The 25,354-nt window shown below is 50.9% G+C and overlaps 1 protein-coding gene across 1 annotated transcript; it reads right to left on the bottom strand.

Annotated features, from left to right (window-relative positions):
• Positions 1-3,307: 3,307 nt before the first annotated feature.
• On the bottom strand, positions 3,308-14,516 carry Eno1 (enolase 1). The gene is made up of 12 exons (XM_040734915.1): positions 13,959-14,516; positions 11,360-11,453; positions 10,113-10,208; positions 8,995-9,053; positions 7,099-7,168; positions 6,860-6,993; positions 6,020-6,242; positions 5,109-5,306; positions 4,542-4,743; positions 4,172-4,280; positions 3,999-4,057; positions 3,308-3,663 (listed from the first exon to the last, which is right to left on the bottom strand). Exons 1-12 carry the CDS (start codon positions 14,271-14,273, stop codon positions 3,594-3,596), a joined length of 1,629 nt encoding a protein of 542 aa, XP_040590849.1. The 5' UTR covers positions 14,274-14,516; the 3' UTR covers positions 3,308-3,593.
• Between the last annotated feature and the right edge of the window lie 10,838 nt (positions 14,517-25,354).

A 25,354-nucleotide genomic window follows, 5' to 3' on the forward strand; every position in this document is an offset into this window, starting at 1 on the left:
CCAGATCTCATTCAAGGTGGTTGTGAGCCACCATGTGGTTGCTGGGAATTGAACTCAGGATCTCTGGAAGAGCAGTCAGTGCTCTTAACCGCTGAGCCATCTCTCCAGCCCCCACTACAGAGGGTTATGAGCTACCATGTGGTTGCTGGGAATTGAACTCAGTTAACCTCTGAGCCATCTTTTTTGCCCCCCCACTTTTGTGGGGGTTCTCTGTAGCTTTGGAGACTGTCCTGGAGTTCGCTCTGTAGACCAGGCTGGTCTTGAACTCACAGAGATCCACCTGCCTCTGCCTCCTGAATGCTGGGATTAAAGGTGTGTGCTATCACTGCCAGGTTGCAAAAAAACTTTTTTTAAAGAAAAAAATTAAAACTTATCCTGGAATCCCAGCTGTTGGGAAGCTGAGGCAGGAGCCTGGGTGACTTAATGAATTCCAAAACAGAAACAAAACAATGAAAAAATAATGTTTGGATAAGCAGGCATTCTATTGTTGGTAACTTTTGGCAGGGTCAGGACTCCATGAACATTTCTGGTACCATCCATGGAGTGGGTTCCAGGAAAATGCCCCAGGAACTCAGAATCCCGAGACTACAGATGTGCACGCTGACACCAGGCTCAATGTAACCATCTGGGCTAGAGGAATAGGGGATGTGCCATATTACCATGTTTGTCCAGGAAAAATGACAGGGCTGAAAACGAAGTTTAGCAGTATGGAATTTACATTAACAATGGGAGAGCCTGGCTCAAACCCCTAGCACTGTGTGACCTTCTCAAATCTGCAGATAATCAATGTGCATGGCAACTAATTGCTGGTGGTCACTAAGGCATAAAACCATACACACACACATACAGAGAAAGAGAGAGAGAGAGAGAGAGAGAGAGAGAGAGAGAGAGAGAGAGAGAGAGAGAGAGAGAGAGAGAGAAATCTGGAGCCCTGCACTTACTTTGTGCCCTCTAGGCTCTGGCGGGAAGTGGGGAAGCAGGTGTTGGGGTCCCTGCTGCTCACTTGGCTGTATCCACAGGCCTAGCTCAGAATCCACTGCCAAGAGACATGCTCCCTGTCCAGCCCTTCCACACGTGTCCCAGCTGAGAACTCAGCTGCATTCATTATGAGCAAAATCCCCATGACGAGGGGCCTTTCGTGGAGGCTTGGTGGCTTCCCACTTGAAGGTCAAGCCCTGCCTGGTCACCACCAGCCCTGGACTTCATAGTGATTTCTGAGCTTGGCTGTTTGTAACAAAGACTGATGCCTTGGACTGGGGGAGAGGAAGGGGAACTCAGGAATGAGGCCTGAGCAATGAACCCTCTAAGAGACTTCCATGCAGCCAAGTTGGAGAACCACAACTCTGTTCTAAGGCCAGAGGCGCAGGAACTTGTGCTAAAAACCAGATAACTTGTTTTGTGACAAATATAGGTAAAAAACAGAGCAGCTAGAAAATGCCACCGGGGATGTTTTTAAACGTTTCTATAAGCTGATGTGATCTAGAAAACCCAGGCTTGTGATAAATGTCTTCCTAATGGCTTCATGGAAACTTGGCAGTCATGTGGCCTGTCCTCCTGTGGACAGGGTCCCATGGCAAGGTTCCCTGCCCGTTTACACCAGGCATGTGCTTCCTCAGTGTTGGGTCAGGAACTCAGTCACTGTTTCCCTCCCCTAGTGCCTTGGTGTGCACTGGGCACTAGTTGGTCCTGTCTGAATGAGAATGTCACCACTGCCCATAGTGTCCCTAGTGCCTCATAACCATGAGTATTGCAAATGGTCCAAAGCCCCTTTCACCTCCCAGGCACCAGGCACTCATACATACATGCTAACAAAACTCATACAAATGAGTAAATCTAGATTGATAGATGCTATTATCTGGCAATGAAGAAATGTATGCTGGGGAAACCCCAGCGCTGGGAGAGTTCAGTGCCCTTACCCAAGCTCCGTGCCATGCCTAGCCTCTGTGTCAGCCAGCTCACAACCACAGGTCCCTGAACTTACATGTGCTTTCAGTAGACAGAAACACACATAACAGTAAAAATAAAATTGCTTAGCATACTTTGCAGATCTGAGTTCAAGGTCAGCCTGGACATCCTGAAGAAACTAAAAAAACTAACTTGCTGCCTTGGAGTGTGATCAGCACTGTAGGCTCAACTCAGTGACTGACTCCTCAAAGAAATGATAGGTTTTCCTGTCTCGGCCTCCAACACACCGCAGGCATTGGCTTCAGAATCCACTTTCAGAGATGCTAAACCTTGGAAGGCCATCTCTGTGGGGGATGGCTGCGTTGTAGGTGGTGTGAATCCGTTCTTGTATTTGGAAAGTGAGTTAGGGCTTGAGGGATGTAATTGTGTTCGTCTAGTGTCCTCAATTTGTCAAATGGTGACCAATCGATGTGATCTAAAAATCCCCTTTCCAGTAATGCCACATCTTACTCTATAGGGCTGAAGTTTGAACACAGGGCCTGTGCATAGTAGGTCACCCATCAAGCCACTTCCCCATCACCAGAATACTCAGACAGTCCTGGTGGACCTGACTGGGTAAGGGTAACATAAAGATTTGTGGACTTATTCTCTTCTTACTGGCTGACAGATTTGCACTGGACATGGTCCAGTCACAGATGAGCTTAGATGGTACCCTAGAGGTTCTGCTCCAGACTGCCCACATAAGGGCCTCCAGAACTCTCACCAGACAAGTCCATCCATCCAACCTCACCCCCTTAAAAAGGACATTTTCACGTATGTGCTTGGGAAGACTGAGGGGTGGCAACCTCGGATCCTGGGCCCCTTGTTTTAAATACAAACATCCCTCACACTGGGTTCAGGGTTTGACACATAGCTACACGTGTCTGAGCATTAGCCTTCGTACAGGGGACAGGATCTCCCTGTGCAGCACTGGCGGGCCTTGAACCCCAACCACCTTTCAACCATGTTTGGCACAGGATAAGATGGCCCCATGGGTCCAGGAACTTGCCACCCAGGGAGTGACCAGAGTCTGATCCTTCTCAGAGCCTTGAGGAGAGAGTAACTTCTTTGGCTCCCACGTGTGTTGTGGCGTGTGTAATTGCCACTCCCGCCGTACATATGAAGAAACACAATATGTTCCTAAGGATGGTCAGTCACCTGTCAATAGTCTGGTCATCATGTCGAGGTCATCTTTGTGCTAATACCCTATGCCTTGCAGTGCAATCCCCTTCCCCCAGCTGTCCTTACTTGGTAGAGTCACAGTGGTCCTGCAGAGACCCAGAGGCCCCAGCATCCCCACCCCAGAATATCACAGACGAGACCCAGCTGGTTTTACCCATTCACAGGCAGCTGAGGGCTCTCATAAGGACTGAGGCTTTTATTATGTATGAAGAACCGCTGGGGTGGGGGGGTCTTGCCTGTGGCCACCCCCAGAGATTACACTGGGCTCCAGACACTAGCTTACAAGTAAGATGACAGAAACAACTCAGCCAATCAGATAGTTACACAGCAGGGGTCTCCAGCAGGGCTCCATGTGTCTAAGGAAGCAGTGGCATGGGAGGGACAAGCACTGGGCGGGCCTTGAGCCGCCATGACGACATCGGGTACAGGGTCTAAGCAGCAGGTGTTTCCAGGGATCTCTACCCCCTTTACTTGGCCAGGGGGTTCCTGAAGGATCTGCCAGCAAACTTGGCCTTGCTGCCCAGCTCTTCCTCGATTCTTTGCAAAGAGAGGAAGAGAAGAGAGAAACAAAAGCACAATCAGCCCCCAATACAGAAGGTGTGGTGGTCCATCCTGTTAACTCTAGTCTCAGTCCAGCCAAGCTACACAGTGAGATAATGGTTACATCCAGGAGGATGGCACAGCCTGCTGTCACTCAGCTTTCCTTAGGGGTAGCTCTCAGCTTGTAATGGGGATAAACCCTCAAGGTCAGCTGTTCCGCCCTCCACCAGAAGATGGCAGCACAACACAGGGCAGGCACCTGCTTTTTGGCACACTCCTACAGGATCTGTGCCTGATCTATACCCACCCATTGTCCCAGAATGCATCTTTACCTGAGGATCTGATTGTACTTGGCCAGACGCTCAGATCGGCAAGGGGCACCAGTCTTGATCTGGAGGGACAAAGGAAAAGCTATTACAGAAGCACCCAGGGACCATGCTAACCTTTACTCCCGCAGCTCAAGAGCAGCACCTGCAAACTGCACCCAGGCAGGCTCAGCTCTTACCTGCCCAGTGCAGAGCCCCACCACAAGGTCGGCGATGAAGGTATCCTCAGTCTCCCCAGAGCGATGGGACACCATGACGCCCCAGCCATTGGACTGGGCCAGCTTACACCTGAAGAAAGGGCACAAGTCGGTCATGTGATGCCCTTTGCTCTCCCTCTCCAAGCTACTGCCTCAGCATCTGTCGCCTCCTCTGCACGTTTGGAGCCCCAGGGTCTCCTCATCCTAACACCCTGACATCAAACCACCCAGAGACAGACTGAGGCCTCCTCCGGGAAACGAAGCCACAGGGAGTGAGGACCAGGCAACAGTGCTTCTCCCCTTCCGCGGTTGCCACCATCCCGGAAGCCCCCCCCCCCGCTACTTTACTCACGCCTGCAGAGACTCGGTCACAGAGCCAATCTGGTTGACTTTGAGCAAGAGGCAGTTGCAGGACTTCTCACTGACGGCCTTGGCAATCCTCTTAGGGTTGGTGACTGTAAGGTCATCCCCAACCACCTGGATGCCGGCGCTGGCTGTGAACTTCTGCCAGGCCTCCCAGTCGTCCTGGTCAAAGGGGTCCTCGATGGACACCACTGCAGAAAACGGGGAGGGGTCATCGGCTGTGGCCCAGGGCGCCATCTCCCCTCTCCTTCCCCCTAAAGGGAGTTGTTTTGCCTATCTGTATGGCTTAGAACTTGTGACCCTCCCACCTCCTAAGGATTATGTGTGCACCTTAGGGTCTCTTCTTAAAGAAAGTATGGCAACCAACTGTTAACTCCAGTTCTAGGGGACCCAACACCCCCGGGAAAACATCAATATACATACAATTAAATAAAAGGGGTATGGGGCGGGATGAGAAGTATATGTTGGAGATTTTGCCTTAACCCTGATCAAACTGGACCCAACCCTATGCAGGCACAAGCTACAGCTGACAGGACATTGGCCACGGAGCGCTCACCTGGATAATCCTGGATGAAGGACTTATACAGGTCAGCCAGCTGGTCGGGTGTGATGTACCTGCTGGAGTCATCAGGAGACTTGAAGTCCAGGTCATACTTGCCCGACCTGAAGAACTCAGAGGCAGCCACGTCCATGCCAATGACAACCTGGTCCGTGTAGCCGGCCTTCCCAATTGCGTTCTTCAGCAGCTCCAGAGCTAGAATGAGATGGGGAGAAGGGGTTACTTAACAGGGAGACAGAAATAAGACTTCACTGTCACGGTCACCAAACGGGGACTGTCATGGAGAGAATCTACCCCGGCCTGGTAGTGGGCTTGGTGTTGTCAAGTACAATTCCCGCTGTGGCTATTGTTGGGGGGGGACCCTCTGCACCCATTAAGTGGCAGACTCTAACAGTCTTTCTCATGGTCAAGTGCCACGACAGCTGTGTTGGCTAGACACAATTACAGTGACCAGCTGAGATCAGCTACTGGCTTTTTAAAAATAGAACGGGGGCTGGAATCCAAGAAGGATACCTCAGCAAGGGTTATCTCAAGCTAAGGTCACCAAGACACATGGCTCCAGCCACCTGCCAGGGACCCACCCAGCAGTCACACAAAGTAAAGTCCATCTCAAACAGGGCCACGAGGCCAGAAAGGGCCAGTGACTGGTGAAGAGGCGCTTGTCACCAGGCACAGCAACCCAGTTCTGTAACTCCAGCCAAGGTTGAAGAATTGTATGTTCCCACTCACATACGCAAAATTAATGGGATCAAATAAATTAATTTGCTGCCACCCCAATAAAATGACAGAAACAAGCAAACAAAAAACCAAAGCTCCAGTCTTCTTCCTCAAAGCCTGTCACTAGAGTCTGGATTCTGTCCCCAAAGTGGCAGGTGTGAGGGGACAGTGCCATGCAGCTCAATGCTTACCTTCCTTGTTCTCCAAGATGTTGGGCGCAAATCCACCCTCATCACCCACATTGGTGGCATCCTTCCCGTATTTCTCCTTGATGACATTCTTCAGGTTGTGGTAAACCTCTGCCCCAATGCGCATGGCTTCCCGGAAACTGGACGCTCCCACGGGAAGGATCATGAACTCCTGCATGGCCAGCTTGTTGCCAGCGTGGGAACCGCCATTGATCACATTGAAAGCCTGGGAGAAGCAGAGAAGAGCTAAGCTAAGAGATCGAGGCACAGGGTCCTTGTGGCCCCCGTGACGTGACACTTGTCAGAATTAACTGCCAACCCAACACAATTGAGAGGCCCATGGAATGAGTCCTCTGGAGGGACTATCTGGAACATTTTGCTATTGGCCTGTCTGTGGGGACATTGTCTCGATTAGGTTGACTGATAAGTAGCACCTGACCCCTGTGGGGAGCACCACTCCCCGGGTTTGGGTTCTGAATCACAGAAGGGTGGGGGTGAGCTGAGTGGGCTCTACCCCTCCAGGTCTCACTATGTAGTCCTCACTCCACAACATAGACCAGGCTGGCCTCAAACTCACATCTGCCTGCCTTTGACTCCCGAATCCTGGGATTAAAGTTGTGTGCCTCAGCTGCCAGCCATAATTGCCCTTTCTTTTCTGGAACCTAGCAGTGATTCATTCCAGATTAGGATTAGTGTGTTCAATTATATAGACTCCCCAGCCTGTGGCTTCCCTGCTAGAACTGTGAACTATAACTTTTCCTAAACTGTTTTTTTCTTGGAGTGTTGCACTGCAGCAAGCAACAGAACCGAAGCAGGGCAAACAAGTTGCAACAAGTCACTCACGGGGACGGGAAGGATGACTTCAGGGTTGCCAGCCAAGTCGGCGATGTGACGGTACAGGGGAACCCCCTTTTCTGCAGCACCAGCTTTGCAGACAGCCAGGGACACACCCAGGATGGCATTTGCACCAAATTTAGCTAAAATAAATTGGTAAAACTTAGAAATGGCTTTTCCCATCTCCCCCTGGCCTGCTCCACTCGAGATCTTCATGCAAGCCGGTATCTTCCGACCCCGTCACTCACATTTATTCTCAGTGCCGTCCATCTCGATCATCAGCTTGTCAATCTTCTCTTGCTCCACAACGTTCAGTTTCTATGGGGAGACGGTAAGGTCAGTGCTAAGGCGTCACCTGCCCTCCCTCTCAAACCAAGCACCACTTTAGAAGCAAGCTCTAGGTCTGCAGGCCAAGGGGCTGGGCGCGGAGCTCACTAGGGAGCTTTCCCTATGCCTGTGGGAGTGGGGCTGGCTTAGGCCCTGGCCCCAAACACAATGGTTAAGAGCATAGCAGGAGGAAACAAGCCACATTTGACTTGTCATTAACAGCTTCAGGCATTTCCCTGGGTCCTCAGACTCTAGGGAGTCAAGGTCACACACCTGCTTTATAAACTATGACTATAAACAAGGCTGTGTTTGGACACAAGCTAAGCAATAAGGCGTATTGTTCTGTCAAAGCCGGCTCTGCAGAGGCTGCCGCCAAGGTTGTCCCTCTTGACCATGACAATTGACAGGCACCTCCACTGTATTTGGGTGGTCCAAGATCACCCATAAAATGCTGATAAAAATGGGTATTGTGGTGAGCTGGAGACGGCTCAGTTGGTCAGTGACTTGTGGCTCTTTCTTACAGAGGATTGACCAGGGTTCAGTTTCCAGAGCCCACAATGGTCTACAACTCCGGTTCCAGGGGATTTGATGCTACTTTCTGCCTTCCACATGCACCAGGCATGCATGCACGTGGTGCATAAACGCACATGCAAGGAACTCCCCTACACAATCACAAGCTGTTCATGTAAAAGCCATGGCAGAGAATGATGCCGTGTGAATGTGCACCATCTTCCTGCTTTGACAAGGCGTAGCTGAAGCAGAGCTCCCAGAGGCCATAACTAAGCTCAAGGTGTCCCCACGAGTAAAAGCGAGGGGAAGGCCTGGGGACAACGAGGTGTCCTGGAGACTGGAGCGGAGGGCACACGGAGAGCTGCAATGAGCAACTGTCTGGAGACCGGCAAGCAGAACCAATTACAGCCTAACAAAGGCTTAGCTGGGGACAAATGACAGCATGGTCCACAGTGAATGGGAGGACCTAGATGTCAGCAAAACAGGAAGTATGACCATCTGTCAAGGTGACTTGGAAAGGGCCACAGGAAAATTCTGGGTAAGGCTGTGGGCCATCGGTCCCTTCAGACCCAATCCAGTCTTAACTCTGCTAGAAACACTGGGTTAAACTAAGATGGAAAAAAAAATCATGTGTCTGTTTGAATGTATGAGGGTGACTGCAGAGGCCAATGAGGGCTTTGGAACCCCTGAAACAGGGTCACAGGTAGTTGCTGTACCATCTTACCTGTGGAAGAGCAGTAAGTGGTGCTGAGTCTCCCAACTCCCAAATGAGTATTTTTTTGTAATGAGCTTAACGCAGGGCTTGGAGCATAGCATGGAAACATTAGATACTATCTATGGGGGTCGGGTCCTGCCTATCTCCCTAGGACCCAGATCGCCGTCACATACCAACACCACAACCTGCTTTGTGCAAAGTGCTTGGGACTGAAGTCTGGGCTTCCTGAATCTGTGCACACCGTCACCCTATCCTGCGTCCCAGTCAGTGTGACCAAGCCAACCCAAGAGAGTAATAAATTTCAAAGTCCACGGACAATGTCCCACGAGGCTGCTATCAAAATCTGGACCATGTCCTCCCAAAGGTCAAGACGCACAGGCAGCAATGCCAAGCACCCCCTCCCATCCAGTTTCAGGCGCCATCGGAAGCGACAGCAGCATACAGGCGGCAGCAGGCGGGTTAGACTTATGCATGAGGGCATCCTCAGCTTTTAAAGCTCTCAGAATAAGCTGTCCTGTGATCAAGAAGGGCTGGGCCTGGGATTTGCTCTGGTGGCGTTGATAGGCAGTAGTTACCAGGAAGTGGGTCCTACCTTGCTAACCAGAGCAGGTGCGATAGTTTTATTGATGTGCTCAACAGCCTTTGAGACACCTAGAAGGAACAATCATGAAATTACCGACATTGCTACAGCGAGCAGGGCTGAGTAGCATCGCTGGAGCCCCGGAGTGGTGGGCCCAGAAGCCACCCTCCACAGCACGTCTAACTCCCCATTTCCCCCAGAATGAGGCTTCCTGGCCCAGTCTGAGTGCTCTTCCTAAGGACCCCAGGGGGTTAGAGCCACACAGAGAGCAATCAGCCCAGATGACCTGAGGGACGTTAGTTGAAGACCATGCACCGGGAGGAGCAGCGGGCACACCCAGGAAGCCGGCTGGGTGCGTTACCTGAGTGCACAAGGCTGGTGCCAGGAACTCATTAACATACTTAACGGGTCTCGAGACGCCTGCCCAGTGGAGGTGGATAGAGAAGGAAACGGAGACTCAGGAGAGAGGAGACAGCAAAGGAAAGAAAGCCAGGAAAGAACCGGGAGCCCCAGATGTCAGCTTCCCCTGAAGGCGGGATTGATCGTCACCCGTGAGACCTGGCTGTCCAGCTCTGGTGAGGCCTCTAGTAAGGGTCTTCGTGTTTTACTTGAGGAGACAATCCTTACAAAGTCCAGTGCACACCGTTTTCCCTCTCTTGCAAAGCCCTTTTCCTAACTGCTGCCTCAACACCACTGATGTGTCAGCATGGGTCACAGTAACATTCCAAGGTCCTCAGTTTCTTTAGTTAGACCCACACACACTTACATCAGGGAAGGGGACGGAGCCCAGTTACGAGTGGTTGGCTGTATTCCAATTACAGAAAGGTGACAGCCATGCCAAGCTGGCAGGTCACTCTGCGCCTGTCACCAGGCAACAGAAAAGGCAGACTACAGAACTGTCTACATGCCTCCCCATTGAAGATGGGAGTGGTTTCCAGAGCCCAGACGCTTCTGGGAGGAAGAGGCATTCCGATATTTCAGACAAGTCTCCTGTGTTTGCGTGCCCAGTTTCCAAGGTTGGACGTGTGGGCGGCGATGAGTGGCCCTGCTGGCTCAGCGACATGAGTGAAACTCGGAAAGGGACGAGAGAGGCTGCGGCCTGGAAGTGGGACCTATGTTCCTGGCCTTACCCTTCCCCATGTAGCGCGTCTTGTCATTGTCACGGAGTTCTAGGGCCTCGTAGATGCCCGTGGAGGCACCGCTGGGCACAGCAGCTCGGAAGAGACCTGGAATAGAGGGGAACGGCAATTAAGAAATACAGCATTCACGCAGGCCCAATGCACAGGAGGGTGAGACAGCAGCATGTCCATGTGTCTGCAGCCCAGTTGGATGAAAGCAAGCACACTGATTTCTTTTTTCCTTTGGTTATTCGCGAGACAGGGTTTCTCTGTATTGTTTGAGGCTGTCCTGGAACTCGCTTTGTAGACCAGGCTGACCTCAAACTGCCTCGAGTAGACCGCCTGCCTCTGCCTCCCGAGTGCTGGGATTAACAACCAGGCTCTACGGGGCATTTTTATTCAACAGATAGGAAACAGCTGAGAGCCCCGCAGCCTCGCCATAGGCTACACACAGACAGGCTGTTGCTGAAGGTTTGAGGATCCTTCTTTTCCAGGCGATGGGAGGATGGGCAGGAAGGGCTGGGCTCTGGCGCTAGACTCGTGACTCAGACAATGACTCAGCTCTGACTGGCAGGTCCTGGGGCGCTCTCTGCAGGACCAGTACCCACTGTGTCGTCCTCAGGCCCCTTTCCCACCACAGCCCATGCATCTCTGCATACAAAATGACCTAGCACAGGGCTCCTTTCCAGTAGGAGACAGCTTCTTGTTGTGTAGCCCAGACTGGCCTCAAAACCAGCAATCCTGCAGCAAGGCCTATGTGTATTAGCTGCCACACTCAGTCAGCTCCTTCTAAGAGTCTTTTACAATGCTGTGATTTGAACTTAGGGCCTCCCACATGCTAGGCAAGTGCTCTGCCACCTTTATTCCCAGGCCCTTAGGCTGAGTAAAAAGAGCCTCTGGGTCGTCCCAATGGCCCATCAGGGGACTTAGCAGCCACACCTTTCTTATCATGCCTGATTGTCCCCCCCTGCTTCTTTGATCACAGCATGCTGTTAAACCAAAAGCTGGTCCCTTTTAAGGACATGGGGGGGTTAAGCCCTCACTTCACTTCCTCACCCCAATGATACACCCAACCCACATCCTGTCTTAACCACCAGGAAGCAGAGCTGGGCATGGTAGCACACGCCTGTAATCTCGAGAGAGAGAAGGCTGACACGGTTGGGATGAGCACATGGGATGCTGCCTCGGTACCCCAGGCCACCCCAGCATCATTTCTCAATGGGACGTGGTAGAAGAAACCATGAAAAACGGACACACACCTTTTGAGGTGTAGAGGTCAACTTCAACAGTGGGGTTCCCACGGGAGTCAAAGATCTCTCGGGCGTGGACCTTGAGAATAGACATGGCTTGTTTCTGCAAGGAAAGAAGAATTCATATTTTCCATAATGTGTAACACATTCAAGGGATTACTTCTGAGGGATTCTGGAGGTGAGCTAAGTATTACACACAGGAAGGTTGCTTATCAAGGGAGATGTGGGGAGGTCAGTGAGGCCTGCTGGGAGGTCCCCTTAAAAATCAAGCCGAGCGCTGGCCATCCAAGTCAGGCCTGCTGGCCCCATATTAGTACAACAGAACCACTCTTACACATTTGTTGCTGATCACAAGTGCACGGTGGCACATCCCAAATAAGTAAAAACCAAGTTTCCACACAAACGCAGTCTGGAGGCTAAAGCCATGGCTTTGTGTTCAGGTGGCATGCTCAACACCCTGGCTTCGCTACAGCCCCCGGAGTCGGGGGAGGCAGCAGCAAAGGTGTCCCCAGCAGCACTAGGGCCCAGAGCACAAGAATAAAAAATCCGAAGTGTTTAAGGACTAGTGCAAAAAGTTAAAAAAAAAAAACTAAACCCATCGGTCCTCCAACTGGACGGTACAATGGGCTGCTTACACACGCAAGGCCAAACGAGAAGATGAAACAGTGTTGGAAGGCCACACAGGCAAACCACGTAAAATTAGGCAAAAAAACAAAACAAAAAACCAGCATAGCTTATACTGTGCCCATGGCACCAGTGGAATGTTCATTTCATCATCGGTGAAAAATTGGGCTTGGGCCGGGCGTTGGTGGCGCGCGCCTTTAATCCCAGCACTCGGGAGGCAGAGGCAGGCGGATCTCTGTGAGTTCGAGGCCAGCCTGGTCTACAAGAGCTAGTTCCAGGACAGCCTCCAAAACCACAGAGAAACCCTGTCTCGAAAAACCAAAAAAAAAAAAAAAAAAAAAAAAAAAAAGAAAAATTGGGCTTGGAAGGCAGCAACAGAGAACTCCTTCGTCTGTGATCAATAGCGCGACACTCTCTGGTCTGCTGGCACGTGTCTGCTAACTTGCCTAGCACGTGGGCGGCCATGGGTTCCATCCCCACCGCCATATTTAGGACACTGTGGTTTCTGATTCATTTCTTTCAAAAGGGCATTTTATCTCATTAAAAAAGTGGACAAAACACTAACGAGGTTTAACTAACAAGCATCCTAAGCAAGAGGTTTATTGGACAACAGACTTCAAAGAAAACCCCTTTCTTACGTTTTCCCCAGTAGGTTTTCCAAGACAGAGATTTACCAATGAGCTTTTTGTTTCAACTGAGTAGCTAGCTTCTTCTGTTGCTTTGCCTTGCGAGACAAAGGATCTTTATACACTAATCAAAAAGTATCTACTTTTTACACTGTTACAAAAATCTACATTTTAAAAAATCAATTATTCACTACGTAGATTTCAAACACAGTGTTGTAGAAAAGGCTGGGTCTAAATGCCATTTACTTCTTTGTCTTTCCCCATCCCTGCTGTCCCCCCCCGCCCCGTTCTACCGATGCCAGGTGGATCCGAATGATCCTCTTGCCGCGGCCTGCCCAGTGCTGGGTTTATAAGGGCGCATCCCCTTGTCTGGCACAATGGCCCTTTAATTTTTTTCATTTATTTGGGGCGGGGGAGGGCCCACGTGCCAGGGGGCACTTGGAAGCCAGACTAACTTGTAGGAGTTGGATGAGCGTATGACTCGGATCCGTAAGCACTCTCATTACCCAGGATAGTTTCTCACCCTCTAGATCTTTTAACCGGATTGGAGGCCGGAGCAGGGGCAGAAATGTGGACCTAGAGGTCAAACTATCAGCCCAGGCCGGCTCCGGCCTACCACGAAGGCCAAAGGACCACGCTGCTTACGCCAGAAGCAACAGGAAGTTCTCTGAAATACATCTTAAGTCGGTTCACCGCTGGCTAAGTAGCCACCCAGGAAGCCCGCAACTCTTGCCTAACTGGGGCGAGGTCTAAGGCCTTCCAAGCTATCCAACGAGACTGCCTTAGTTTCCCCCCTAGAATTAGCACCTAACAGGTCAGGAGTGTTCCGTCGCAGAGATGGGCTGGACCACTCCCTCCCCAGTGACGCTAGATTGCGGTCCAGGAGCCACAGCCCTAGCAGGATCTACGTGCGGTCACGGGGAGGGGAGCCGGGGGGGGGAGGGGGGAACGACACAGGAGGACGACGTCGAGGGACTCGGCCTCTTGTGCATCCTTGTTTCAGGCCCTATCATTTCGTGAACGTATTTCAGGTCATATCGCTCCCTCCCCTCTTAATAGCCTTCCTCCGCTCAGCTACCACCCAGGGCGGCCACCGGCCATGCTTCGCCCTCGCTGTTGTAGGCCTGGGGACCCAGTTATTTAAAGTGCAAGCCTGCGTCTGGATGCTAACAGGTGGATCTGCACCTCCACACCCCCCTCTTAGAGCCCACGTCCTTCCACGAGGCTGACCGGGAGGCTTCCCGGGTCCCCGGCACGCGCCCAGGCTAGGGGGTGCACAGGCCCGCCGGGTACCCCCCCAAGCAGAGCTCGCGCGCGAACCCGTTTGCCAAGGAGCACCGCATCCACCGGATCCCTACCTGGTTGTCGGATGGCCCTGCAGTTATAGCAGCGAGGTTTTTGCAAACACCCTGGAGAGCGTAGAGCAGCGAAGTGCGCGCGATCCGGTTCCCGAGATGATCTAAGCGCCTCCCACTCCGACTTTGGACGCAGCTCGGATGGCCACGCCCATTCTTCCCATTTCGGGCCCGCCCTCTGTCCTCTCCGTCTTTGCATTGGCCCTTCTTGCTGTCACTCCAGAAGAAGAGCTTGACTGAGGTGTCAGTTGTGCCTGCACAGGCTGGGGACGCTGGCCCGGGGGCGGGGGTAGACGTGGCTGGCTGGGCCTGTGGCATTGTGGTGTTGCTGGGCGAGCCTCCCGCTGGGGGCCGGGGGCCGAGCTGAGGGTCTACGGAGCCTGGATGAGGGCGGGGCGTCGCTACGCGGCCGGCATGCGGGCTCCGGCCCGCGGCACGTACTCCGTGTCCCACACGCACTCGGCGTGGAGGCGCCGAGCACGTCCGGCCCTCGACCTTGTTGGTGACCTTCGCGGCCCGGCCCCTTCGTGGGCCTCGCCCCGCCCCGAGGTGTGGGAGACCCCAGCGGCGTGGAAACGTTAAGCCGTAGCGTGGGAGCCTCACTCGCGTGGAACGGGGCGCGGGTGGGGTGGGGTGTATAGCACACCGCGCCTGCGCGCTGCGTGCTCCCTCCCGCCACCCCCCTCCCCCAAGAATCCGGGTCCTGGCTCTCTGGTGCCATCCGCCGCCAAGGTGACCCCGTCCTTTTGTCCTTGCTGTGGAGAGCCTCAGACAGAGGTAGCCAGAGGAAAGTGAACTTTCCCGCATCGTTACCAAACCATTTGATTATTGTGTGCAGGCTGTGGAATGCAGGGTCCCACTCGTGCTAAGTAAAGGCGGCACCCGCCCAACTGTGCCACCCTACCCTTTAGAACCCTCCTCCTCTCTCCCCGAGCTCCACCTCACCGTGAGTGAATTCCTTCTTTTTCCCTGCTAAGGTACCTTTATTGAAAGATTTACTATCTCTTTCCCTCTGGTAGTGAACTGCATCAAACCTACCTGCGTTTTCGGAGGCCTATATTTGCGTTCAGAGTTTAGGGTTTTATGGAGGCCCGAAGTCTAGTTATATCCCACAGTGATATGGGCCAATGACTGGAAGGGGTGGATGGGGTCATTTGATCTTTTTTATTAAGAAAGTCAACCTGGTGTTTAATGACAGCTCTGGCTGGGAAGGCAGAAGCAAGCGGGTCTCTTGAGTTCAAGGCTAGCTTCATCTACATAATGATTTCCTAGCCAGGGAAGGCAAAGTGATGAGACCCTGTCTCACAGAAAGGAAGAAAAGTACTGATAACCGTTAAAAACCAACTGTCTGAGAGCCGGCGAGATGGCTCTGTGCATTGGCGCCTGCCGTCGTGCCTGATGTCCTGAGTTCGAGTTCTAGGACCCAATGGTCTGCTGCAGCCCTGTCCTTGGATCTCCACCCCATCCCCAAATATAATACCAATAAAAAAAGGAAAAAAAGTAGCCGGCTTCTATTTGAAGCTAGTTTAGGCTTCTAAGGGAGACGGTCCTGTCTCAGACACTACAAGAATCTGCTTGGAACTCCTGGATTGCACATATTTCTAAAGACTGAAATGTGTTCTTCACTTTGGTTATTCTAAAGTCTAGTCAGCTACAGGAAATTACATTTCTCTCTTAATCCCTAGCATTTTGCTCCAGGCAATTCCTGACCAAGTTTTCCAAGGCCTTGGGTAAAACTGAAGGCTTATTGAGTTCAAGGTGTTAAGTTTCCATAGATGAAGAAGCAAGATCTTTGGGATTAAATTCAACAAAGAAGCAACAAGAAAATTATAAGATGATCTGTTATAACGAATGTTAGGAATTTCACAAGCAGTCTGATTTCGCCAATAATACGCTGATGTGTCTTGGCTGCATGAACGGAATATCCCTAGTACCATGACTCAGCCCCTAAACCAACAACTCTCCCTCTCCCAAGCCCTGTAAGAAGTGGGACACACTGAGCTCTGTGTTCCGTGTGATTCCAAGGCTATGGCCCTGAGAGGGCCCCAGACAACGTCTTCATTTTACACTAAAATGGTTGGAGAGATAAAGATAGAATAAGACAGCTCTTAATCCACTAGACCTGGTGACTCAGGCTGGAATCCAAAGCAGAACATGGTCTCAAGCAGCTGCCTTTGCAAGATTCCCGGAGGTCTCAGAATTCACAGGCAGCCACATGCCCTGTCGCCAAGGCTCTCCAGGCTTTGTTACAGCCCCTACTCAAGTTTGTCTGCAGTCAGCACAGGACTGTTTGCTCTGTTCCAGGCTTTTAGATGTTACTTCTCACTTGCAGGCTCTCGTTGGGCAATTGTATGGAAGTGGTACGCAGATCACAGACACAGGGAGAGGAAATGAGTAACCACTGTTAAAGAATGTCATAGTTACAGTACTGGACAGCAGACAAAGAAGGCTAGTGTGTGGCCTGTGACCCACCTGGCCGAAACCTCTGGTCCGCTGAGAAAGTGACACACCTCCTCGTGGAAGTGGGCCGTGTAGCTCAGTTGGTAGAACGCCTCTGTAGCATGCACAGGAGCCACTGCATAACTTGGGGCTGGTGGCACATACTACCTGTAAGCCCAGCAATCAGTGGGCAGAAGTAGGAGGGTCGGGAGTTCAAAGTCACCCTTGGCTATAGAGCGATTTGTCGGGCCGTGCAGAATACTTGTGTTCAAATGTGTTCGTGAAGTAGCCTTAGCTTTTTTTTTTTTTTTTTTTTTTGGTTTTTCGAGACAGGGTTTCTCTGTGGCTCTTGGAGGCTGTCCTGGAACTCACTCTGTAGACCAGGCTGGCCTCGAACTCACAGAGATCCGCCTGCCTCTGCCTCCCAAGTGCTGGGATTAAAGGTGTGTGCCACCAACGCCCGGCTAGCCTTAGCTTTTTATATACATCTAAGTTCTGATTAAAGGCTTCATGCAGCAAAGGACCAGTGAGCTGGCTCAGTGGGTTAGGGTGCTTCTGCAAACATTGACAATCTGAGCTTGAGTCCCAAGTTTCACATGGTGGAAGGAAGAGAACCGATTTCCACGTCAGCCTCAGGTTCCTACACGTGCACATACCTATGTGCATGTACACCACTACACGTGTGCCTGCGCATATGTAAAACAGAAATGTTTTTAAAAGTGGAAAAATAACTCTGCACTTTTTCTAGAAATTAAATTCCCTTTGGTTATTATCACCTTCCCAAGTCTTCCACTGGGAAAATAAACACATTTTGTCTCTGTGAGTTGCAGCCAACATTCTGCCTTTAGGATGGCTTTGAGGGCAGTCGTTAGGGTAACAGTCTCACTGGTGTCCTTGTGTGCAGGGGTGGGTGGTGGTGTTGAAGTCAGTCAAGGGTGGCCTGGGTGTAGCCCACAGTGCCGTGGGACTCAGCTCCTTCACCCATTTTAGCACACTGAGTTTGGGCATTAAGTCAGCAGTTCTAATTCATGAGCCCCTAAAGGGACTGACTTAAGCTATAGAAAGTAGGATGTAGCTAGGAATGCATTTGAGGAGACAGACTGGAAAACACAGTATGTTTTTCCAAGGGTCAAGTCAGGCATTGACCAAAGACCCCGAGTAAAGGGAATCAGAAGGGATTGATGTTAGAAAGCCCGAGGGTTGGGAGCTGTGGAACAAAAGGCCGCCCCCAGGGAGCTGAGTCCTGGCACAGGAGATAATGAACAGGGAGGTGCAGGTGCGTGTGGGTGTGTGGGACTTCGGTCTCAGCCGACTATGGAGGAGAGCCAGTGACGGTCGGCCAGAGAGCTCTCCCCTTCCTCCCGGGGCTTCTGCTTCCCAGGATGCACTTTCTCGGAAATGTGTGTGATGCCCCCAAACTTGCCAGCTCCAGGTGGCTCCTAGCGCCTCACAATAGCAGCGGCCCCAGATCGTCAATGACAGTTTTCTTCCCACCTCTGTGGGATCTCACCTCCATTTTCTCAGCATTCTAAAGATTTGACTCCTGTTGCGCTTCGTGATCCGCTGAGAAGAGGACTCTCACCAGCCTCGGGTGAACCCAAGATAATGAGAAAATTCTCCCTAGACCTGTCCCAGCCAGATAATTTTGCTGAGGAAGCTTCATTACCCTTTGAGCACCACTCTGTCACTAAGTCCAAGGCTGCCCCTCCATCATTTCTTTCTTTCTTTTTTTTTTTATGGTGTTGGGGACTGAACCTACTCATGAGCAGCCAGCGGGATATAGATGCTCATAAAAGAGGAAGTTCTGGATTGAGGGGTGCAATTCAGGCATCCTGCCTCCCCACCCCCACCCCTAACCTTTCAGCGTGAACTCTGGCCTGCTCCCTGTATTTGGACGGTGTACTCAGCATGGAATTTAGTCCCTTAATTTGCATTCCTTGCTCAAGACAAGTGCCCAGAATTAAGAGCTGCAGCCTCAGGGTTTAAGGCTGCTACCTACTCCTGCGTTTTTTTTTTTTCCTTCAGAACAAGTTTGTAACTAGTAGGAAAAAGTTTGCCAAGCATAAAGGCAGTTACATTGTATCACAAGTTGAGTTTCAGTTACCAAATGTCCCCGACCTCAGCTTTATCTGACATTCCCTAAGCAAGGCGGTAACAACTCTCAGATTTCTCACGAGCCCCATTGCAATCCCTTTGTAGTGAAGGTTCCTGGTGAGTCTTGGCGTTTTATTGTCTGTTTTGTCTCCTGGTGATGATGGAAGTGCGGGAGGGAGAGGTGGGGAGGAAGGGAGTGAGGGAGGGGGGGGGAGGAAGGGAGGGAGGATTTGAATTACAGCATTTGTCTGAGTGCTGGGGAGATTCCAGAGGCCGAGAGAAACCCAGGGTGAGCGGAAGAGCAGCCAGGAGGATTTACAACTGGTGGAATGGGTATCCTAAGAGGCTGATCTCAATCTTAAAGGCCGGGCGCTAGATAAAAATAGTGATGGCAACCTGCTGAAGATTCCAGGCCACCGGAGCTCAGCAGGACAGCGGCGCCAGTCAATGGCGGAATCAGAAACTGCACCACACGGGTCAAACAAGGTGCCAGTCAGATAAATGGCCTCGCTTTGAGGTCTTTCTGAGGGCCTGCCATGCCTGGCGCTCCTCCTGGAAGGGTCTCTCAGGCTTACACTGACCTGAACACAGTTGGCAGGACCAAGGGTCAGCACCCGGAGTGGTCTGTGTGAGGATCTGGCCTGAGAACCTTGCCTAGTAGGAGCCTTTTAACAATGCAATTGTGGGGGACTAGCCTGCCTAGGGGTTCTGCACCTTTGGGAAATTTGGGATCCTTAGCTACGTAGAGGACATTTTACTGGTAGAAGAAGACAGACATAAAAAGACAAAACAGTCTGTAAGTAGGAGCCACAGGACTGGAAATCCTGAGGAAACATTCCTGCAGGCTGTGGGAGGAAGCCCAGGGACAGCTGGCTCATCTAGTAGGAAGGGAAGGTGGCAGTTCCCAGGAGCTGCAGCCCGTGAGTGACAGAGCATGGTGAGTGACATTTTAGTTTTCAGGAGGCCCAGTATCCACCGCTCCCATTGCTCTCCCTGAGCCCCTCCTGGAAGGCCTTGTAGCTTGGTGATCTGTTGGGAAGAAACCCCAGATCTGACTCATTGAGACCCAGAAGAGAAGGACCAAGGCCAACACAGGAGAAGCGGGACTTAAAATGTCACTGTAATAACAGTTGTTTTAAAACTGAGCATGTTAGTACCTGTAATACCAGCCCTGGGGAGGTAGAGGCAGGTGGGGGGGGATGGAAAGATGGCTCAGCAGTCAAGAACACTTGAAGCTCTTGCAGAAGACCTGGGTTTGGTTCCCAGCACCTCACAGGTGATTCACAACCCTGGTATAGTATTCACCAGAGAAGACCACTTGGGTATAAGCAAACAGAAAGTCTTTATCAGCCAGCCATCAAGGACACTAGGTGCTCGATGAAAGGTTCAGGCATTACTCTGGCCTGCCCTGTTACCTGGCAGGATGCGCTCAGGCAACACTCTGGCCAGCCCAGAGTTCCGTGAGAACCAGGCAGGTGCAAAGGACCCCTTTAAGGGACTGACCCCTGCCCATTTACTCTCTCTTACTCTTCTTCCTCTCTTACTCTTCTGTGGGAACACCAGACCTTGAGCAGAGACCCACTTCCCCTTCTGCCTGGGAGTAGGCAGCTGTAGACAATGTTTACTAAAAACAATACAATGCCTGGGGGCATTAAGTTCCTGGAAAAGGCCTGCCCGCAGAAACCGCCCTGACCTCGACCTTGTCCAAAGACTAACCGCCTCTTCTGCCACGCCCAGATCAGTTTCTGGGGGTCAGAGCAGAACCAGCCAGGGGAGAAGAGAGAGCAGAAGCTTCTCTGGTGGGGCCTTTCTTAGGAAGTTTTCTTGAACCTTTTTGGAGCCTGCTTAAAGTTTTCTTTACATCGTTGAACGAGTCTCTGTGTTGTCAATCCCCGACACCCTCCGCACGTTCTCGGACACAGGCCGCGCAGCAGACGCGACACTCTTCTTCCTCTCTTACTCTTCTTCCACTCTTCCTCTCTTGCTCTTACTCTGTCTCACTCTCTTATCTCTATCTCTGCTCTGCATGGGTTGGTTACCTCTCACCCCCCTTTTCCCTCCCCGCCCACCAATAAACTCCACGTGGGATCATTGAGTCGCGGTCTGTGTCTCCTTACTGGATAAACCTAAACATTTTAACAACACTCAAGACCCAGGTGACATCCTGAGTCTTTCTCGGGTTGAGCTTTTAAGCACGAAATCATGTCCTGGGTTGACACACCTCAGCAAGAACAGTTAGCCAGAAGCAGACCTACAGAAGCCCAAAGCGAGGTTAGAACATGCAATGACTTTGACGGATTCGCTCTTTGTTCTCATTTGGCAGGTGTTGCTACCTATGTGCTGGGTTCCAAGACCTGAATGGTACCATCATGGTGTCAGTTGGGCTAAAGTCTAGGGGGCTACCAAGGTCTGGCATCCTGTTATGCAACCATTCATATACCCCAGTTCCAGGGGCCTCAACAACTTCTTCTGACCTCTGTGGGCACCAGGCATGCATACACAAAATCAAAGCACTGATACTTAGAAAAATAAAAATTAAAAAAGAAAAAAATTTTAATTGAAAAAAACTTGTCGCTGGGCATTGGTGTCGCACACATATAATCCCAGCATTTAGGAGACATAGGCAGATCTCTGTGAGTTTGAGACCAGCCTGGTCTACAGAGTGAATTCCAGGATAGGCTCCAAAGTTACAGAGAAACCCTGTCTCAAAAAAATTACCGCCCCCCACAAAAAAATGTGTGCATTGGTGTTTAGACAGCAAGTATGTCTGTGTGAGGGGTCAGATCCCCTGGAACTGGAGTTACAGTGAGCCGCCACGTGGGTGCTGGGAACTGACCCCAGGTCCTCTGGAAAAGCAACCAGCACTCTTAACTGCTGAGCCATCTCTCCAGGCCAAAATTTTAAATTTTTAAAAATCATACTATTAGGGCTGGGGAGATGGCTCAGAGGTTCAATTCCCAGCACCCACACGGCGGCTCACAACTGTCTGTAACTCCAGCTCTAGAGGACCTGACATCTTCATAGAGACATTCATGCAGGCAAACCACCAATGCACGTAAAAATAAATAAACTTAAAAAAAATCACACTATTAGAAAAAGGACTCAAGGTCATCCTCATCTATATAGTATAAGTTTGAAGCCAGCTTGGGCTTCTTGAGATCCTGTCTCAAAAACCAAGAAAAGCCAGGCATGGTGGTGCACGCCTTTAATCTCACCGTGCTGCTTGGGAGGCAGATGCAGGTGGATCTCTGTGAGTTCCATGCCGTGCCCGCTGCGCAGCCTGTGTTCGAGACTGTGGGGAGGGTGTCGAGATTGATGACACAGAGACCAGTCAGTGGTACAGAGAAAGCTTCAAGCAGGCCCCAAGGAAGCTTCCCAAGAAAGCTTCTCTTTATTTTTACCCCGGCTGGTTATATGCCCCTGGCACCAGAGTCGGCGGGGTCAGGAAGAGGCAGCTAGCCATTGGAAAGATCAAAGTCCGGGTGTTCCCGTGAGTGAGCCTTTATGGGGAACTTATTGCTTAGGTAAACGTTTCTTATGGGCACCAGGTTATTTTCAGTAAGCATGTTTTTAGTAAACATTGTCTTACAGCTGCCTGCTCCCAGGCTTATGGGGAAGTGGGCCTCTGGCCAAGGTCTTTTATTTCCACAGTTCCAAGCCAACCAGGGGTTACATAGTGAAACTCTGTCTTTAAAAACAAAAAAACAAAAAAACCAGGGCTGGAGAGATGGCTCAGAGGTTAAGAGCACTGACTGCTCTTTCAGAGGTCCTGAGTTCAGTTCCCAGCACCCACATGGTGGCTCATGGCCATCAATAATGAAATCTGGCGCCCTCTGCTGGTGTGCAGACAGTCATGGAGGCAGGATGTTGTATTCATAATAAATAAATCTTTTTTTAAAAAATCAGGTCTAGAGAGAGGTGCATCAAGCTAAGAGATTTGGGGGTTGGTGGGGGAGTAGACCAGGGCTGGCTTCCTTTACAGACAGAATTAAGTTGGGTTGAATTAAGTTCAGAGGGCATCTGTGTGGAGACATCCTGCTTGCCAGACATTTTGTTTCTATAACCAGAGTCATGACAGGGTACAATAATAAAAACACAGGGCTCTGCAGAGATAGCTCAGCTGAGAAAGTAGCCTCTATTTGGTCTCCAGCACCTGCATGAAAAGGGGTTGTGGGGCAGGCAGGATGGCTCAGCAGGTAAATGAATTTGCTGACATGGTAAAAAGACCGGAATTCAATCCCGAGACCCCCGTGGTGGAAGAACAGACTCCTGCCAGCTGTCCTACCCCCACACGTGTGCTATGGTATGCAGGTGGGCACTTGCACGCATGCCCAAACACACATGCACAGATGTCATTTTTAAAAAGCCAGGTATGGCTGGGCGTTGGTGGCACACGCCTTTAATCCCAGCACTCGGGAGGCAGAGGCAGGCGGATCTCTGTGAGTTCGAGACCAGCCTGGACTACCAAACGAGTTCCAGGACAGTCTCCAAAGCCACAGAGAAACCCTGTCTCAAAAAACCAAAAAAAAAAAAAAAAAAAAAAAAAAAAAGCCAGGTATGAGCCGGGCATTGGTGGCGCACGCCTTTAATCCCAGCACTCGGGAGGCAGAGACAGGCAGATCACTGTGAGTTCGAGACCAGCCTGGTCTACCCAGTGAGTTCCAGGACAGGCTCCAAAACAATACAGAGAAACCCTGTCTCAAAAACCAAAAAAAAAAAAAAAAAAAAAAAAAAAAAAAGCCAGGTATGAGCCAGGTGGTGGCAGCGGAGGTAGCAGTGTAGGCGCACACCTTTAATCCCAGCAAGCAGGAGGTAGAGGCACGAGGATCTCTGTGAGTTCGAGGCCAGCCTGTCCTTACGTAGCAAGTTCCAGGACAGCCAGGACTACACAGAGAAACACAAGACAAAGCAAAGCAGCCAGGGATGGGGACTTATCTTGATCCCGCTGGTGGGGAGGCTGAAGTGGGAGAACCCCTGGGGCTTGCTGGCCAGACAGCCAGCCTAGACAAATCAGTATGCTCCAGACTCCTAGTGAGAGATTCTGCCCCGAAAAACAAGGTAGGATTACTTTGTGGTACAGGGAGTGCGTAAATGACCACATAATCATTTATGGCTCCTGCATGAGGACAAAGAGGCACCCAGGGATGCTCAGAGCTGGCCAGTGAAGAGGAAAATAGAACAAGCTATTTCTGAATGCTGATCTTGCCCCTGGGAGCTGTCACTGGGGTTTTTCATAGACTGTCTGGGAATTTGGCCTCTGAAGCCACAGTTGCTATTGAACAACTATGTATGTATCAATGTATGTATGTTGCTATGTATCAATATGTATGTTCTTATTTGCGTACATTTAAAGCAAATTGAAACTTAAGTTATTTTCACTTAAAAAGTTTATATGTGTGGGTGTTTTCCCTTCATGAACAGCACCCCATGCATCCCAGCTGTCACGCAGTCCTGGGGAGAACACTGATCCCGTGCCCTGGAGCTGGACTTACAGAAGGTTGCCGTGTGTGTGTGTGTGTGTGTGTGTGTGTGTGTGTGTGGGTGTGTGAGAGAGAGAGAGAGAGAGAGACAGAGAGACAGAGAGACAGAGAGAAGAGAGAGACAGAGAGAGAGAGAGACAGAGAGAGAGAGAGAGAGAGAGAGAGAGAGAGAGAGAGAGAGTACCAAAGGTTGGACCCTGGGACTCTGCTAGAGCAGCCAGTGCTCTTGACCACTGAGCCATCTTTCCAGTTCCCATTTTTTATTATTTTAGACAAGGACTTACTATGTGGTCCTGCTTGGCATGAAGCTTTCTTACACGTGCCAGCTTGGCCTTGAACTCACAGAGATCCATTTGCTTCTGTCTCCCAGGTTGGGGATTGAAGGCAAGCATCACCACTGCCTGGATATTTTCACTCTTTTGAGATTTTTATGTTTTCCAGCAGTTAGGATCACTGGCTGCTCTTCCAGAGGATCAGGGTTCAGTTCCCAGCACCCATATAACAGCTCACAACTGTCTGTAACTCCAGTTCCAGGGGATCGGATACCCTCACACAGGCATACATGCAGGCGAAACACCAGTGCACATAAAATAAAAATAAATAAAAAAGAAATCCCTTGTGGGCTGGAGAGATGGCTCTGAGGTTAAGAGCACTGGCTGCTCTTCTGGAGGTCATGAGCTCGATTCCCAGCAACCACATGGTGGCTCACAACCATCTGTAATGAGATCTAGTGACCTGTTCTGACCTGCAGGAATATATGCTGCAGGCAGAACACTGTATACATAATAAATAAATACATCTTAAAAAGAAAGAAATCCCTTGTGAAATCTCGGAGGGAGGGGTAGGCTGAGAATCACATTGCCGGGCTCCCGGCTCTTGCTCTGTTTAGTACAACCACAGCTGCACTCAGGAGTCCAGCGAAGACAGAGAGGCTTCTGTTCCCTTCCAATTCAAAGTCTGCCCTGTTTGGACACTCTCCTGGGGATATTCATAGACTCCTGGCAGGAGGTGGCCATGCTGCCCCTGCCAAGGTCTCTCTGTGTCAAATCTCCTAATGGGGCCTGGGATCGCTCACTCCAGACAGCAGCTCTTGCCCTGCTGTAGGCCCACAGATCCTGCTTGTAGGCAGGCCCTCATACATCACTTCAAGGCTCCCTGCACTCTGTGTGGGGGTAGGCATCAGAGCAGGACCTCATGTCCTGAGACCAACACCCAGCCTGACAGTGCTCCTGGTTCTGAGCTGAATCTATTTGTATTCGCTGGTGTACTGTGCCCTACCTGTGGCAAAGCAGTTTCACTTATTTATTTTTAACTTTCCAATTTAAAACTTTTGTTTACTATTGGGTATGATGGCACGCACTTATAACGCCAGCTGTTGGAAGTTGA

The sequence above is a fragment of the Mesocricetus auratus genome, unplaced genomic scaffold (assembly GCF_017639785.1).
Source record: "Mesocricetus auratus isolate SY011 unplaced genomic scaffold, BCM_Maur_2.0 Super-Scaffold_100042, whole genome shotgun sequence".
Lineage (NCBI taxonomy): Eukaryota > Metazoa > Chordata > Mammalia > Rodentia > Cricetidae > Mesocricetus > Mesocricetus auratus.